The sequence below is a fragment of the Phymastichus coffea genome, unplaced genomic scaffold (genome assembly GCF_024137745.1).
Source record: "Phymastichus coffea isolate CEN01 unplaced genomic scaffold, Cenicafe_Pcof_1.1 PCOF00047, whole genome shotgun sequence".
Lineage (NCBI taxonomy): Eukaryota > Metazoa > Arthropoda > Insecta > Hymenoptera > Eulophidae > Phymastichus > Phymastichus coffea.
This window is the reverse complement of record NW_026706858.1, coordinates 1,664,532-1,679,904: the sequence shown is the minus strand read 5'-3', so window position 1 is coordinate 1,679,904 and position 15,373 is coordinate 1,664,532. Positions and strand designations below refer to the sequence as shown.

General features: G+C 37.5%; 5 protein-coding genes across 10 annotated transcripts; 4 read left to right on the top strand and 1 right to left on the bottom strand.

Annotated features, from left to right (window-relative positions):
* Positions 1-8: 8 nt before the first annotated feature.
* On the top strand, positions 9-3,903 carry LOC131665101 (fumarate hydratase, mitochondrial-like). 3 transcript variants are annotated; one of them, XM_058936728.1, is made up of 8 exons: positions 9-345; positions 579-727; positions 1,917-2,048; positions 2,118-2,318; positions 2,396-2,678; positions 2,786-3,048; positions 3,126-3,515; positions 3,598-3,903. In XM_058936728.1, the coding sequence occupies exons 2-8, from the start codon at positions 596-598 to the stop codon at positions 3,724-3,726; spliced, it is 1,530 nt and encodes a 509-aa protein (XP_058792711.1). In that variant the 5' UTR covers positions 9-345; positions 579-595; the 3' UTR covers positions 3,727-3,903. The 3 variants fall into 3 exon arrangements, with proteins under 3 accessions (XP_058792711.1, XP_058792710.1, XP_058792712.1); XM_058936727.1 differs by having other exon boundaries at positions 576-727; XM_058936729.1 differs by lacking the exons at positions 9-345; positions 579-727 and adding an exon at positions 1,688-1,828.
* Positions 3,904-4,074: 171 nt separating this feature from the next.
* LOC131665032 (arginase, hepatic) lies at positions 4,075-5,989 on the top strand. 2 transcript variants are annotated; one of them, XM_058936622.1, is made up of 7 exons: positions 4,075-4,200; positions 4,264-4,336; positions 4,401-4,603; positions 4,898-5,061; positions 5,138-5,253; positions 5,389-5,502; positions 5,602-5,989. In XM_058936622.1, the coding sequence occupies exons 1-7, from the start codon at positions 4,105-4,107 to the stop codon at positions 5,835-5,837; spliced, it is 1,002 nt and encodes a 333-aa protein (XP_058792605.1). In that variant the 5' UTR covers positions 4,075-4,104; the 3' UTR covers positions 5,838-5,989. The 2 variants fall into 2 exon arrangements, with proteins under 2 accessions (XP_058792605.1, XP_058792604.1); XM_058936621.1 differs by having other exon boundaries at positions 5,389-5,511.
* Positions 5,990-6,652: 663 nt separating this feature from the next.
* LOC131665031 (pentatricopeptide repeat-containing protein 1, mitochondrial) lies at positions 6,653-9,131 on the top strand. Its single transcript, XM_058936620.1, has 4 exons — positions 6,653-7,917; positions 7,984-8,538; positions 8,613-8,918; positions 9,005-9,131. The coding sequence occupies exons 1-4, from the start codon at positions 6,985-6,987 to the stop codon at positions 9,125-9,127; spliced, it is 1,917 nt and encodes a 638-aa protein (XP_058792603.1). The 5' UTR covers positions 6,653-6,984; the 3' UTR covers positions 9,128-9,131.
* Positions 9,132-9,284: 153 nt separating this feature from the next.
* LOC131665030 (protein virilizer) lies at positions 9,285-14,360 on the bottom strand. Its single transcript, XM_058936619.1, has 8 exons — positions 14,257-14,360; positions 14,068-14,180; positions 13,612-13,978; positions 11,770-13,528; positions 11,010-11,691; positions 10,307-10,932; positions 9,669-10,232; positions 9,285-9,600 (listed from the first exon to the last, which is right to left on the bottom strand). The coding sequence occupies exons 1-8, from the start codon at positions 14,308-14,310 to the stop codon at positions 9,311-9,313; spliced, it is 4,455 nt and encodes a 1,484-aa protein (XP_058792602.1). The 5' UTR covers positions 14,311-14,360; the 3' UTR covers positions 9,285-9,310.
* A 156-nt stretch (positions 14,361-14,516) lies between these two features.
* On the top strand, positions 14,517-15,363 carry LOC131665152 (FAD-linked sulfhydryl oxidase ALR). Of its 3 annotated transcripts, XM_058936827.1 has the most exons (3): positions 14,517-14,574; positions 14,648-14,720; positions 14,801-15,363. In XM_058936827.1, the coding sequence occupies exons 2-3, from the start codon at positions 14,691-14,693 to the stop codon at positions 15,206-15,208; spliced, it is 438 nt and encodes a 145-aa protein (XP_058792810.1). In that variant the 5' UTR covers positions 14,517-14,574; positions 14,648-14,690; the 3' UTR covers positions 15,209-15,363. The 3 variants fall into 3 exon arrangements, with proteins under 3 accessions (XP_058792810.1, XP_058792809.1, XP_058792811.1); XM_058936826.1 differs by having other exon boundaries at positions 14,525-14,720; positions 14,801-15,362; XM_058936828.1 differs by having other exon boundaries at positions 14,566-14,767; positions 14,856-15,208.
* The last annotated feature ends 10 nt before the right edge of the window (positions 15,364-15,373 follow it).

Sequence of the window (15,373 nt, the reverse complement as noted above, 5' to 3'; positions counted from 1 at the left end):
CACCGCCGGAGTGCGCGCCGAGCGAACCGAAACCGCGAGCAAGATTGTTCGTTGAAACTTCCAATAAAGTTTTTTAATGTTAAAACATGCGCTTTACGCAACACTATTATCAACTTTACCGATCGTTTTCAAATCGAGTATATTGTCGTCTTTTGTTTGTAAAGTGACAACACCACTGACAACGCATGTCCTGTGAAGCGGCAGCCGCGTGATAAGTGATGACACAATGATTAAAAAAAAGTATAGCCCGACTCCACGAGAGGCATTATCAAAGCGCGAACTTTCGAGAAAATAAGCGGGTGCGGGGCCATCGCCCAGTAGAAAGCAGAGCTTACCGGCGCCAACGTAAGTTTCCTCTCTAGCAGACGATATACTCATGGAGATATCATACATCTATAGCGTACGTATAATACGCGAGCACTAAGCAGACGGATTTTCTGAGACAAACCCGCGCAAGGCCCAGCTGATCATCATCAGGCCAAAGCTACTGCAACGTTTCGTTTCTCTCTTTCGCTCTCATTTCGTCATCGGCCAGTGTATTTAGCTGGAACAATTGACAGATATAATTGTTCCAGAAGACAAATAAGTGAACATCATGGCATTCAACGCTTTGAAACTAAGAGTCGCGGGTGCCGCGTTGAAGAGACAACCAAGGGATATCACAGCTTTACTTGAACCAAGGCTCGTTATGTGTGACCAAAAATGCCGCGCTGCTTCGACCACCAAGGCAAGTACTGCCAAAGTTGGCAAAAAGCTGTTTTGCGCTCGACTCGGCTTCGAATATTTATCGAAACTTTTACGTGGTGCCCGAACTTGCGACATTTTTTTACGATTATTCGGCGTGCGAGATTTTTTTTTCGATGCTTTTATGTAATCACTTTGGTTGATGTGTGCGCCAGCAAGCACATCTACATTGCTCCTCAACATTCAAACACTGAAGGGAGATTGGACGATAATAATGAAAAAAGTTCACTAACCTTTTTATGATAACGCCTGGGATATTTGCCTCCATAACCTTATAGGTTATTCCATAGACTCTAGCTTGAATGGAAGATAAAAATGATCAAGTGAAAGAACCGAACACACCTACAATTTTGAGTGTGTCATGAATGAAGTTCAGGGTCATTTTTTCAACCGCGAGAAAGGTGACTAAAATGGCACACACACTGTTTTTATATACTTATTTGAGACTTATTTAATCTGTTTTATGTGAATTAACGTATATTATGAATTACGGCAAAATTACAGTGGCAATTAAGCATCCGTTTAAGATGGAAATTACGTTAATGATTGATTAATGTAACAATTAATTAAGCATCCGAAGAAACAGTATGTGTTTGCATTAACGCAAGTTTTTATACGATACTCGCTGAGATTCGTTAGAGGTGTGAGTTATAGTCGCTAACTTGCGTTAATCGCACGATGACGGCATAAAAAACAAAGAAAAAACCGGATTTTCAAATAAGGCAAAAATAAATTGACGATAATTATCGACGTTTGGTTTTGTCTCCGGTTAATCTGATGTCATCGACGCCTTATAAATTTAGCATCGAGTCCAGGTGGGAAAAAAGTAAAATGTAATTCAAGCGGCACTCACGCCGCGATCAAGTTGTTTACAAATAGCGTGCTCTCTAGCCGACTTTTTCCCCCCGCCTGCGTGTGGTGCGCGCGCGCGAGCGAATGTATCGTGAAAGTGTAACGAGAGATGATTTCTGCCGCTTATCTTTCCGTCTAGCCGAGCGAGACCTCGCATTGCGACTTTCAGTGCTTGATCGTCTTTCGCCCGGCAATAAGCCTCGTTAAACTCTTCGTAATGGTCGACTCAGCTGTTCGTTTTCATTCTTGATATTAAAATGCACGTCTGGTGTTTTGCTCGCTCTAGCCATCGATTAACGATTTGAAACTTGGTATTTTAGAGTACCGGCGAGTTTCGGTTGGAGAGGGACACATTTGGCGAACTAAAGGTGCCGGCAGACAAGTATTATGGCGCTCAGACGATGAGATCCGTGATCAATTTCCCGATCGGTGACCGATCCGAACGCATGCCGGTAAAGTTTCCACTGCATTAATAACGTGTTGATCAGTTCACATTCCACGAGAGACGGGTTTATTTTTAGAAAGGCGTGATCGTGGCGATGGGAATCTTGAAGAAGGCGGCTGCCGAGGTGAATAAAGAGTATGGCCTGGACCGTAAAGTTGCCGATGCCATCAGTAAAGCTGCCGATGACGTGATCAGTGGAAAGCTCTACGACGATCACTTTCCTCTGGTTATATGGCAAACTGGATCTGGAACCCAGACCAACATGAACACTAACGAGGTTCGTTTTTTTTTATGTTACACATATGCTACGCGATATTTTATTACAGTCGATAGTCATGGTATTCCGTTGGACAGGTGATTTCCAACCGTGCGATTGAACTTTTGGGAGGCCAGTTGGGCTCGAAAAATCCGGTGCACCCGAACGATCATGTGAATAAATCACAGAGTTCCAACGATACCTTCCCGACGGCTATGCACATTGCCGTTGCTTTGGAAATTAACAAAATCCTCATACCCGGCCTGCAGCAATTGCACGCCGCTCTTAAAGAGAAATCCGAGGCTTGGAAAGACATAATTAAAATCGGAAGAACACACACGCAAGACGCTGTGCCACTCACTCTTGGTCAAGAATTTTCAGGTGAATTTCTCCGAACTATCAAAGTCTCGGTAGATTATTTTGTATCACTGTTAAAAGTCAGATTCCAGAAGAAACAAACGAGATATAAATGATCTTTATGACCGTAGCTTACCAAACCCAAGTGGAAAATGGAATCGCTCGAGTGAAAGATACACTGCCCAGGCTCTACCAGCTGGCTCTGGGTGGCACAGCCGTGGGCACAGGTCTAAACACGCGAAAAGGCTTTGCCGAAAAGACTGCCGCGAAAATTGCTGCTCTGACTGGTTTGCCGTTTGTCAGCGCACCAAACAAATTCGAGGCGCTGGCCGCTCACGATGCCTTGGTCGAAGTTCACGGTGCTCTCAATACCATTGCGGTATCTTTAATGAAAGTGCGTTGATATTGCAACACATTGACGAAAAGCGAGATACGCAAACGATTAACCAGCCGTCAATCGGATATTTTTAGATCGCCAACGACATCAGATTTCTGGGAAGTGGGCCTCGTTGCGGTCTCGGTGAGCTTTCGTTGCCCGAGAACGAACCAGGCAGTTCCATCATGCCGGGCAAAGTCAACCCCACGCAGTGCGAAGCCATGACGATGGTTTGCGCCCAAGTGATGGGCAACCATGTGGCGACAACTGTCGGTGGCAGCAACGGGCACTTCGAGCTGAACGTCTTCAAACCTGTGATCGTGGCCAACGTTCTTAGATCTGCAAGGCTACTTGGAGATGCTTCCGCTGCCTTTACCAAGAACTGCGTCGTTGGAATCCAGCCCAACATCGACGCCATCAAGAAAATCATGAACGAGAGTTTGATGCTGGTCACTGCCCTGAACCCACACATCGGTTACGATAAGGTAAGTATCAGTTTTCTGCGTAAACAACAGACAAAGTGACATAATTGAAATAAATCTAAACAATTGTTTGGAACTATTATAGGCGGCAGCTATCGCTAAACAGGCGCACAAAGAAAAGCTGACGCTCAAGGAATCGGCACTGAAAAACGGTTTAACGGCTGAGCAGTTCGATCAATGGGTCAGGCCCGAAGACATGCTTGGGCCCAAGTAAGATGAGCCATCAAAGGCCAATAATCAGCAGATAAGCTTCGCCAAAAGATTATGTCAGTGATTTATTTGATAAAGATTTTTCAACGGATATAACCATCGGCATCTTGTTGTTTGAGAAGTTTCTCTAAAATTGTTTATAAATGAAAAAAAATCTTTCGCAATAAAGTCATTCAATGGTCAATAACCTTTTCGTTTTGAATTATGAAATAATTAAAGTGTACAAATATATTCCATTTCTTATTATCTCTCGTCTATGCTGGCCGTGAAATGTTTCATAGAGATAGGTTTTATCAGGAGGGTAGAGGTCATTGAGTAATCTTTCTTCAACTTCTCATATTCGTATCTGCTCTTGACGAGTAAACACGAACCTCTTACCAAAATGCTTACGCGGAGCGTTAGACAGATTTTTGGTAAAGTTGGTGAGCGAAGTTATGCTAAAGTCGGAATAGTTGGCGTACCTTTTGAAAAAGGACAGGTATGTTATTCAATTTATATTATTTTTTTAGATTTTCAAGATTAAAAAATATCAAAATTTTAGAAAAAAGGAGGCGTAGCGCAAGCTCCCGATACTATAAGGGCCGCTGGTTTGATTAATGAATTAAAATTATTAGGTATTTGCAAAATCAATATTAACATTGCTATTTTCAATAAGACTACTTAAAATAAATATTTTAGGTCTCGATGTTAAGGATTACGGTAATGTTAAGTATGATGTATCAGATGTAAATGTGGATAACATGTCCCATCTCGGTCACGTTGCTGGTTGTACACAAAAATTATCAGAAGAAGTTCAGCGCATATTACGTGATGGGCGAAATGCTTTGACAATTGGCGGTGATCACAGTATTGGAATCGGTTCAATAGATGGTCATGTCAAGGTATGTACAAGAGTAAGGCTGCTTATACATTTTGTTCAACTATTTAAAGAATAGTACATTACGATACAAGTGCGGGAAAGTAGATTCCTGTCTCGTGTGGCGTTTACGCCCGAGCGAAGCGAGGGTGGAAAGGTACACGAGACGAGAAACTCTTTCTCGAACATGTGCTGTACCGTATTTTTTTATACGACGTGTGGAAAGTGCGATTTTCAACGCACGTTTTCTGTCGAGCGTGCGGGAAAGACGCACTTTGCGCACGGAGTGTCGAAAAATTATATATTTTATTTGTTGTAGGAAAAAAAGAATGTAGCTATTTTTTGGATAGATGCCCATGCCGATTTAAATACCAATAAGACAAGTGGAAGTGGTAATGTTCATGGAATGCCTGTAGCATTGTTAACATCAGAATTAGCAGACTATTGGCCCTATTTGCCTGGCATGGATTGGCAACAACCAATGTAAAAAAAGCGTTAAATATCAATTTAGTATTTTACTCTTCACTAGTTTCCTTAAAAAAATTCATTTTTTTATTAGGTTATCAATTCGAAATGTAGCATATATTGGTTTAAGATCAGTTGATAGTTATGAAAGATTAGTTATTGAAAAATTTGGTATCACAGCTTTTGGAATGGAAGATGTTGAAAGATATGGTAAAATTATTTTTGAGTATTGAAATACATTTAATATAAGATTAGCATAACTAGAATTTATTTAAATAAAAGTATGCAGATCAGAAATTTGATAAATTTAATTTAAATAAACAAAATCATTACTTTACTTTGCAGGCATTCATGACATTATACATATGGCTTTAAGAAAAGTTGACCCTGACAATAATAAATCATTACATATTAGCTTTGATATTGATTCCTTGGATCCACTTGAAGCTCCCAGCACAGGTACAGCAGGTATTAATATTTGGGATAATGACTAACATTTATTAAAATAAATTTGAATTACTTTGAAAATGAATTTAAATTAATTGTATTTGTTTGTAGTTCGAGGAGGTTTATCCTTAAGAGAAGGTATCCATGCAATGGAGGAACTATACAGGACTAACAGATTAAATGCTCTTGATTTAGTTGAAGTGAACCCTAAAATAGGAGATGAAAAGAGTGTGGAATTAACAATTTCAGCTGCGATACACATTATCCAAGCTGGCTTTGGATATACAAGACGCGGTTTAAAAATTCCAGAAGGTGTAACAGACATGCCTTTACAAACATTTATATAATAAAGATAAATATTTTCAATAAATTATTCTGCTCTCTTTATCAATAATTTGTAGCCTGGTACACTTTTTATTGTAAGTTCTAACTTAGACAACACAGCTTTTTCAACTTGTTTTGTTTCTTTATCTTTTATAAACATAGTTTCACAGTACAAATTTCCTGTTGACTTTGATCCTTTCACTGGGATATTAAACCAACTTTTATGATCATCATTACCATACTTGTCTTTCTTTGTAACAACTATGTAACCATCTTCGATTGGTTCACCTAAGTACTTTACAGCTTCAGAATGACTTTTTATTAGCTTTATAGCTTCTTCATATATTTCTGATTTTTTTATTTGTTTATTCATTATATAAGGTATTGTGTTGATCATAATAACTGTTGCTATTCCTCCAATGACTCCAATTTGAATAGATAGCTTTTTTAAGTTTTCAAATCGAAACATACTGAAAAATTCATTTAAATTATATAAACATAATTGATACAAAAAAATGTAATCTTAAGAAATGTTATGTATAACGGTGGTGTCGGTATAATTTAAAATAAAATTTAGTTCTACCATAACCTATACTTACTTTGACGTGAATCCTTCATGAAAAATTTAATATATTCATAAATAAACGTGAAATTCCTAACTCACAGCGACCGACCTGTAAATGCTACGCTATGAAACAGACTCAAGTAACAAAAAAATAACTTTTCGCATCGCATAATCTAAATTCTCGTAACAAGCTGAGCGAGCAGAAGACTCCGCTCGTTTCATCTCGCAACTCGCAAGTCAAATCGCACACAGCACAGCAGTGAGCACGTGAAACAGAAGGAAGGAGTCATCACTGAGGTATAGTATGCACTCAGTACTCGGCGTGTTGGGCTCGGAGACATATATATGAAGTCATAATATATTACGCATCGTGTGATTAAATGGATCTCGTGTTTAACAATAAAGTTGAAATTACCAGCTTTATTAGTTGAAAAATGACAATATAATCATCTTGTACGTTGCATTTTATTTTCTTCTAATACTAATTGGTAAAAATATCAACATTAGGAAGCTTTACATTGCAAAATATAATGCCGGTAGTTTAACCTAAAAATCCAAAAAACAAATACGCAAAAACTACGTTTAAGGTGAAATATCAAATAAAAATGATTCCTTCTAAGCTTAGTTCTAGTACGAATTTCATGAACTTTATATCAAAAACATACAGTTACTTTAAATATGATTTGAGTATGAAAAGTTATTCAGTGTTAGCCCACATTCATACTTTAAAAAAGAACAATTTAAAAACACCAGTGTACTGTGCTTTGAGTAATATAAAGTATGATTCAGTGTTTAATATTTTCACTTCTACTTATTTAAATGATGCACCAAAGCCAATAGAATATCCACCATTAACATCAATGCCACTTAATGCAGAAATTGATGAAGAATTTGGTTTACTTGGTAGAATGAAGTATGAAAAGGTTGGTTTGGATTCAGAAGAATTGAAAGAAGAGAAAAGACTAAAAGAAATAAATGTGAAAATACCTAGAAAATTGAAGCCATCAGCAGGTCAATATGCTGAAATGATTAAAAATCATGTAGCGAAAGGAGATTTAGAACTTGCAGAATATGTGATTGTGAAATGTAAGCAAAACAAAGATAAACCTACAAGCTATATGTTTACTCTTTTAATCAAAGCATTTGCTATGCAAGGTGATATCAAAAAGTGTTATCAATATTATAGTCAAATGAAATGTAGGCATTACAAAATTAAAGGAAATGTTTATACTAGTCTACTAGATGCCTGTGCTAATAGTCCTGATTCTGAAAAAGCCTTGAATTATTTACAAAGAGTAAAAATTGATATGATTAAAACAAGCTATCCTATAAATCAGGTTCATTATAATGTTTTAATAAAAGCTTACGGTAAACATCACAAGCTTGATGAAGCTAATAAACTGTTACAAAAGATGTTAGACAATAACATGAAAATTGGAATATCAACTTTATGCAGCTTAATGTATGCTGCTAATTCCAATACTGAATCTGGTTTAAAATATGTTGTACGCATTTGGCAGTTGATGAGGAAATTAAAGGTGAATTGAGTATTGTAATAAAACTTCAAAATTGACTATATCAAATCGAACATTTTTATTTTTTAGGTACCACCAACTATATTTAGTTATAACCTTTTGTTAAGAGCCATTCGAGATTGTCATTTTGGAAATTGTACAGTCAATGACTTGCTGCTCAAAGACGAAGAATGTGCCGTTATTGTTACTGATAATAATAGACCAGATCTATTAATATATCCTCCAGTTCTCAGTAATTTACCTTTACAAAATATTTACAAAACACCTAAATTAATAGAAGCTCCTTCATCTGAAAAATCAAATGCAACTGATAATTTACCTGCAAACGTAAATGATGACAGTTTACCAGAGTCAATTGTTAATATTGATTTGGATGCAGTTTTAAAACAAAATAAATTAATTCTATTTGGTGGTGTTGAAGGATTTTTAGAAAAAATGAAAAATGACAGAGTAGAGCCAAACATTAAATCAGTAACTTATCTAATAGATTTAGTACCACCTTCTATTACAGCAGAAAACACTATAATAAAGCATGCTAAAAATAATAAAATACCTTTAGATATAGATTTTTTCAATATGCTAATAAAAAAGCGAGCACTTCGTGGTGCTAAAAAGGAGGCAAAAGTAAGTTAAAAATTGTTGGTATTATTACACAAAAATCAAATCCATTCAATTTGATATTATTCTATTACTTTTAGGCTGTCCTTGATGAAATTCATAGGGCTGATTTAAAACCAAACATTGTCACATATGGTGTTTTGGCCCTCTCATGTTCTACTTCAAATGAATCACGTAATTTAATAAATGCTATGAAAGCTACAGGCCATACAATGAATAAATACATTGCTGACAGTTTGCTAACTAGTGCATTTGATAAACGCGATTTTCCCTTTATACTTGAATTGATGGAAAAAATGAAATATGAAAGAATAAGATTGGATGAACAAACATTCGAAAAGATGATCACATTTCAACAAAACATGTCGGCTCTTGTAAAAACAAAGGTAAGGAACCAAATTAAATATCAATTTCAGAAATCGATTGACGATTGAATTCCATAACTGAAACGCGTATTTTTCTTTTTCACTAGCATCGAAGTACAGAAAGCGAACGATTCAAAGTCGGCTTTGCAAAGTTTAATTTGAGATTTAAGAGTTGGCAAGGAGATATGGGAAGGAAAGTTGTAGTTGAGCACAGTAATAAAAATGCATAAATACATGTACATAGTTCAAATGTATAATAAAATTACATTGTCATTTCAACATGTTAAACTATCGATCTTGTCATCACACATTATATACATTACTTATTTGAATTGTATAAAAAATGTTCTTTTCTACAATTGTTATCCGAAATAAAAAATATATCGTTACTTAAATCAGCTGTTACGATTTCATTAACGCATGTACGATGGTCTCGTCTCAGGAGCCCACGGCCGGCTTCTTGAACTTGCAATTACACCTCTCGACTGGCTGGAGCCCCTGATACTCAATTTATTATAGCCTGTGGGCCCAGTCGGCTGTGCTCCACAAGTTTCTAATGCCACAAAGTCGTCCACATGTAGGGACGGAGGTCTCGAAGTATTTGGTGGCCGCGAACGGAATGGGTCAGCGCCTCTACCTACACCACTGACTGAATTACTACGCATAGAGTTAGAATACTGGCTTCTACCACGCATAGGTGCGACTGTAAAAGAAACAATTAATCAGAACAACTCTTTTATATTAATACATATTTTATAACAAAAAATTCACCGAAAGGTTGTTTCGTTTTAGTAGTAAGGACGGTTGTTTGTTTCTGAATTTTCCTATCTTGATTTTCATCTTGTTCCTTTGTATGCATTGTAAAATCAAGAGGCACCTTTGAACATATTCTCTGAGCTTCTGCCAGCAGATTGAAGTCTGCCGGCAAAAGTTCAGCAGATAATGCTAGTAGATCTACAGGATTGTCATTTTGTATTTCCAAAAGCGATTTCTTAAATTTTTCTTTATCGTTGATAATCGGTGGTGCTATAGACCGTTGAGTAAATTGATTTAATAAAGCCTCGGGTGGTAAAAGTAAAGGCTCAAGCATTTCTGGAATTGGTTCTTTTTCTTCTTTATCTTCGACAACATGCAGAGACTCTACTAGCTCTGCAGCTTGAGTGATTTTTAGCAATGGATGATTTTCTTTTTCCCAAGATAAGAGCGTTGACAGTTGAGGAACTCGCAGAGATAATGTTCTCTCAGGGGTCTTGCAGAAAATCAAACTGCCGAGAAAATCCACTACGAGTTTTGGTAAAGATTCATTCTTTTCTTGGTCTTCTTTTTCAGATATAGCTGAAAATATATGTACAAATTTTACTGAATATTAAAAACAAAAGGCAAATAATATTTAAAAAATAAAAACGTACTTTCCGCAACGTAATCAAGAAGGTTTCTCAAAGCATCTGGATTATTTTCCAAACAACTTTTCACGTGATAAAGCCCGTAATTGTGAGTAGTTAAAGACAAGAGTATATTCAAGGCAGTCTCCACAATATCCATGGAATACTTGGATGCACTCGCGAGAATGTCAATTAAGGCTGCGATAATCACAACCAAAGGTTCTTTGCTGGGAACTGAATGAGCCAGTTGCTTATCCAATGACTCCGGGCTCTCTTGAACTAAGCAGAGCCTGTAGTCGCAAAGTGTTTCAAAAATATCAACGAGCTCTCTTTGGACGTTAACATCGTTAGTATTTCTCAAAGCCGTGCACATCATTTCAATAACTGGAGGATATTTCTGATCAGATTTTACTTGTGCTCGAGACGCAGGATTTGTAAGAGTCAAGAGAGTCGCTTTCATAGGTGCATGCCTTGTCAAATCGGTGAGTAAGACCAGTATCGGCAAATGGTTCTCTAGCGGACTGGCAGTGAGTATGCCGTCCAACAGACAACGACCAACGAGCAGTGCCGTAGGTGCAGCCAAGTCACTCAACTGCTTGCATACGTTTGAGACTAGCGACAGCAATTCTGTATTCCAACTGGCACACAATAACCTTTAATAAAACAACAAATATAATTTAGTTACTAAAGAATTTTTTAATATGTGAAATCATCTAAGCTAATCACATACCTTAGAGTTTCCGTGAGGCTACTTGCCTGAGCTTGCAGATGCGCCGACCAGAGCTTTCTAAAACCCAGTACGCGGGCTTTATCTTGAGAGCTGGCTTCCTTGGATGTCAGGATAGGCGGCAACAGTTTTGTGAGTAGCTTCAAGCCTGGAGCAAAGTTAAATGGATGAGAGGAGACCATCTTCAACACTTCTCCAAGCATTTGCGTCCACAATGACTTTGCTACATTGCCAGAACCGTCGGAATCGACTGCTCGAGTGAACACCAAAAGCGTTTCGACAATCTCGTTCGATAGCATACATTTGGAATTGCTCTGAGGCATTGATTCAATGAGACAATAAACTCCAAGCAATGGAACCACTGCAGTCAAGTCTTTGAAGTCGGTTGCCATGCATTTTACCAATCGTTCTAGGATCGCCCGAGTCAATCTTACACACGGCGTGAGCAAGGCGATCAGAGACAAACGTCTCCGTCCGGTAAGTGAAGCACGATGAAGCAAAGGTTGCTCATAAAATTGACTGATATGAGTCATAATTCCAACTAGAGCTGTTAGACCACCGGCGGCAAATAAATTCGTTAGAGCATTTCGATGCTTCAATTCAACGTACGGTTCCATGGGATCTACGTCATCGTGGGGTGGAAGCACCAGATAATGTAAAATACGACAAACCGTTGTCAGTTCACCTTCAAATAAATGATATTTTAGAATGAAGCTCAACAGAAAGTAGCTTAAAATATATAGAATGGTAAATTTTAACGTACCTGGAAGAGTCGAAGCCACATCAGTATTTCTTCTGAGAATACTAACAAGCGACGAAACGTCACCGTAATTCCAGTTGGAACTCTGAGAAGCAATGTTCAAATGCGGAATCACATCGCGTAATACTGTATTGCTTGAGTATTTATCTAATAAATTAGACGCGCGGGTTTGGAAAATATCCACTTCGCTAGAGTAACGAATGCACGTTGCTATAATTTCAGCAGCGAAATCAGCAATGTCGCTATTGGCGAGGCAGGGAATCAGTACATCAATAAAGGTACCCAAGGGAACCACGTCGATAATTGCTTGCAATCCTTCAGGAAAAATAAGGAAAGAGTGCAATTTTCGAATTGATGTCCAGTCATCCATTTGATTTGTTATTCTCATCAAGCACTGAACGACTTGTAGACGCCAAGCGATATCGTTTCCAATCCCGTTCTCCTTGTAATTAAGAGCTTCCAGTAATAATTTTGTAATTTCTGCCTCCTTCAGCAAATATAGCAAACCTTCTTTCGTGTCAGCAAGAAGTGCCACAAACTCACGACATGCTTTGATTAAATTAATGTCGGATTCAGGTGAACATAAAGCTACGAGCAAACGATTTGCGAGTTTCCAATGGTCAAAGTAAGCAATCAAATGCTTACGCGGATTGCGATTCTGTTCCCTTTCAATTTCCATCTGAGCACTAGCGGGTAATTGACGTTTCGGTTGAGCCATTAACGTGGGCGCATAAGTGTACGCTTTCATTAATTCCACAACTACGACTTCGGTTAAATCCTTTATCTCCGACAAGCATTCATAAATATGTATCTTCCTTAGCAACGAACTTAGAGCATACTTCAATCTAGCAAGCTTTGTAGAGTCGAGCATCATCAGACACAGTTTGTACAGTTCATTTTCCGTTTTTAAAAATTCTTCTACAATCTTCGGACTGATAAGTGCAGCGTCCACAGCTCTGATGGCTGCTAATTTCACAGGCAAAGCTACGTTTTCACGCATGCACAGCGACAATAATTTTTCAGGCGCTTTTACTTCCAAAACGGTCTCTGGTCCCGACGACAGACGACACAGAGCTTCGGCTAATCTCACGCCAACTTTCACGTGACGCACTTTATATGCTGGCTGCGGTTGTGTACATGCGAATTCAACATTTAATCCTGCTTCAACAATGTTTGACAAGTTTTTCAAGTCTTTCGAATCTGTTACAAAGTTTTTTAAAGTTGCACACAAGTTTTCACAATTGTGAACAAACATCTCTTTCTCTTGTCCAGTGGCACTATTAAAATTTGAGACAGACTTTGACAATAAGCCGATCACATCTTTCAGTTTTTGTACAACATTTTCATCAATTTTCTCTTCAAACGATTGTTCTTGTTTTTCTATTTCTAATAGATCTGGAGGGTGAATACCATAAAGTTCATCTGCATCAATTGCTTCATATTCTATATCTACAGGAGGTGGTTCATCATCTGCCATAACGTCTTCATCTGATAGAATTGGCTCAAACGGCTCTATTGCACCTTGTTCTTCAGTCTCTTCTCTTTCTCCTTCTTCTTCTTCTGCAGAAATCGATTCAGGACTGAGTGAAACCAAGGATTCTGTAGGTGGAGTTGTGGGCCGCTTTGCACTTTTATGTGAGTGGGGTGATCCTTCTTTCCATTGTTGAGATTCTGATTTTGGTGGCTCAGCTGATGAAGTTCTCGTAGGTTCGGCATGAACTGGTGGAGATGGAGTTGGTACTGCACTCGTTTCCTGTGATTTCTAATCAAAATAATTCAAATTTATCACACAAAATTTCGATTTCTTCAAATGATGAAATGATGTAATTGATTGTTTTTACTTACTTGTGCATTAGTGTGTCCTTTATTTTCATAATACCACTCTTGCTCTTGATCAGAAGTTCGACTAATATTGACTGGTACCTCCTCTTGTGGTACTGGAACAGGAGCTGTTGGAGCAGGTGCTGGAGCTGGAATTTCTGGCGGAGTACTAAGAGATTTTGTTAAAGATCCATATACAGCCAAAGTTATTGTTGTGTACCATCCTCTTAGAACCAAACCATCTGTTGGCAAATGTTTTCTATCACACTCTAGTTGAATGTGAACATTTTGTTTGTATTCTAGTCCACCAAGGGATTCAAATGTTGAAGCTCCTGGCTTACTCAAATCATTAACGAAAAATTCTATTTCAAATTGTGATGGATTAGTTGCCCTAAAATATTAAAGAAAATTATTTTATCTCTTGAGTGAATCAAAAACAATTGTAAGTGTCAATGAAGAAAAGAGCAAATGTTTTTCTACCCAAGGCGAACTCCACCAGGGAAATCAGCTTGTACTCTAGCTCCTAGAGGAATTATTCTTATTTCACTTATATACACTGGCTTAGGGAACTGAACTAAGTCCAAATTTAGCTCCTAAGAAAGAATATTATATGAAAAAACATATTTCAAAAAGCGTAAACTATAATACTACTTATTGGTAAATTCTTACTTCTGATATATCGTGAGAGAATGTATCAAAAAACAGCAATTCCGTATTATCCATGTTTCACAAGAAAAAATAAATTCTATTTCGCATCAAGCCCACATATTTACAACATATTTACCATAAAAAATATATAAAATCACACGTCAAGATGCACATTTCATCCCAATAAACACAGCACCGACTCAACGGACGACGCGTAAACTATGTATATTGGTGAATAGAGAGTACGAAATACAAAAGTTAGGTTAGTCGCGTCATGTCATGTGCGCAGCGTCGTCTGCAAGCAGAGCTCTAGTAGAAGGTGTACGACAAACGGCTAACGTGAGTGTAATTAAAAGTTATTAGGAGTTTTTATTGGTTAAATAAGGTTACTTATGAGCACGATGGAACCTAGAAAACCTTGTCGTACTTGCTCTGACTTCAAATCGTGGGCAAAAATGCAGAAACAAGCCATGGATGCTGAAAAAGTTTGTATTGAGAGCAGATGACGCAATGATATCTACAAATTTATTGAGTGAGTAATATTTGAAATTTTTATATTTTTTAGGAGTCAGAGCAGGAAAAATCGAAAACTGACAATAAAAATATTGTTGAAACAACAGTGGATGCAAGAAAAGACTGTCCCTTGGACAGGGATTCTCTAGGTTCTAATACATGGTCATTTCTACATACAATGGCAGCTTATTATCCAAAAAATCCATCAACAGAACAGAGAAAAGATATGAAAACGTTTTTTCACCTATTATCACAGTTCTATCCCTGCCATATTTGTGCAGGAGATTTACAAGAGCAGTTAAAAGTGTCACCACCTAGAACTGACTCTCGACATCAGCTAAGTCAATGGCTTTGTGAAATTCACAATGAAGTCAATATAAAGTTAGGTAAACCTATATTTGATTGTAAATTAGTTAATCAAAGATGGAGAGATGGTTGGCTTGATGGCTCTTGTGATTAATTGCAAAAATCTGCTACTATTGCACAAATGAATGACTATGAATAGGTGCAAAAAGAAATTTTCTACTGTAAATAAGTAAATATTTATATTTGACTTTATACATAGTTTTCACATTTTATGAAAAGTGTAAATAATTAGTTCATACACAAATAATAGACTTAATAT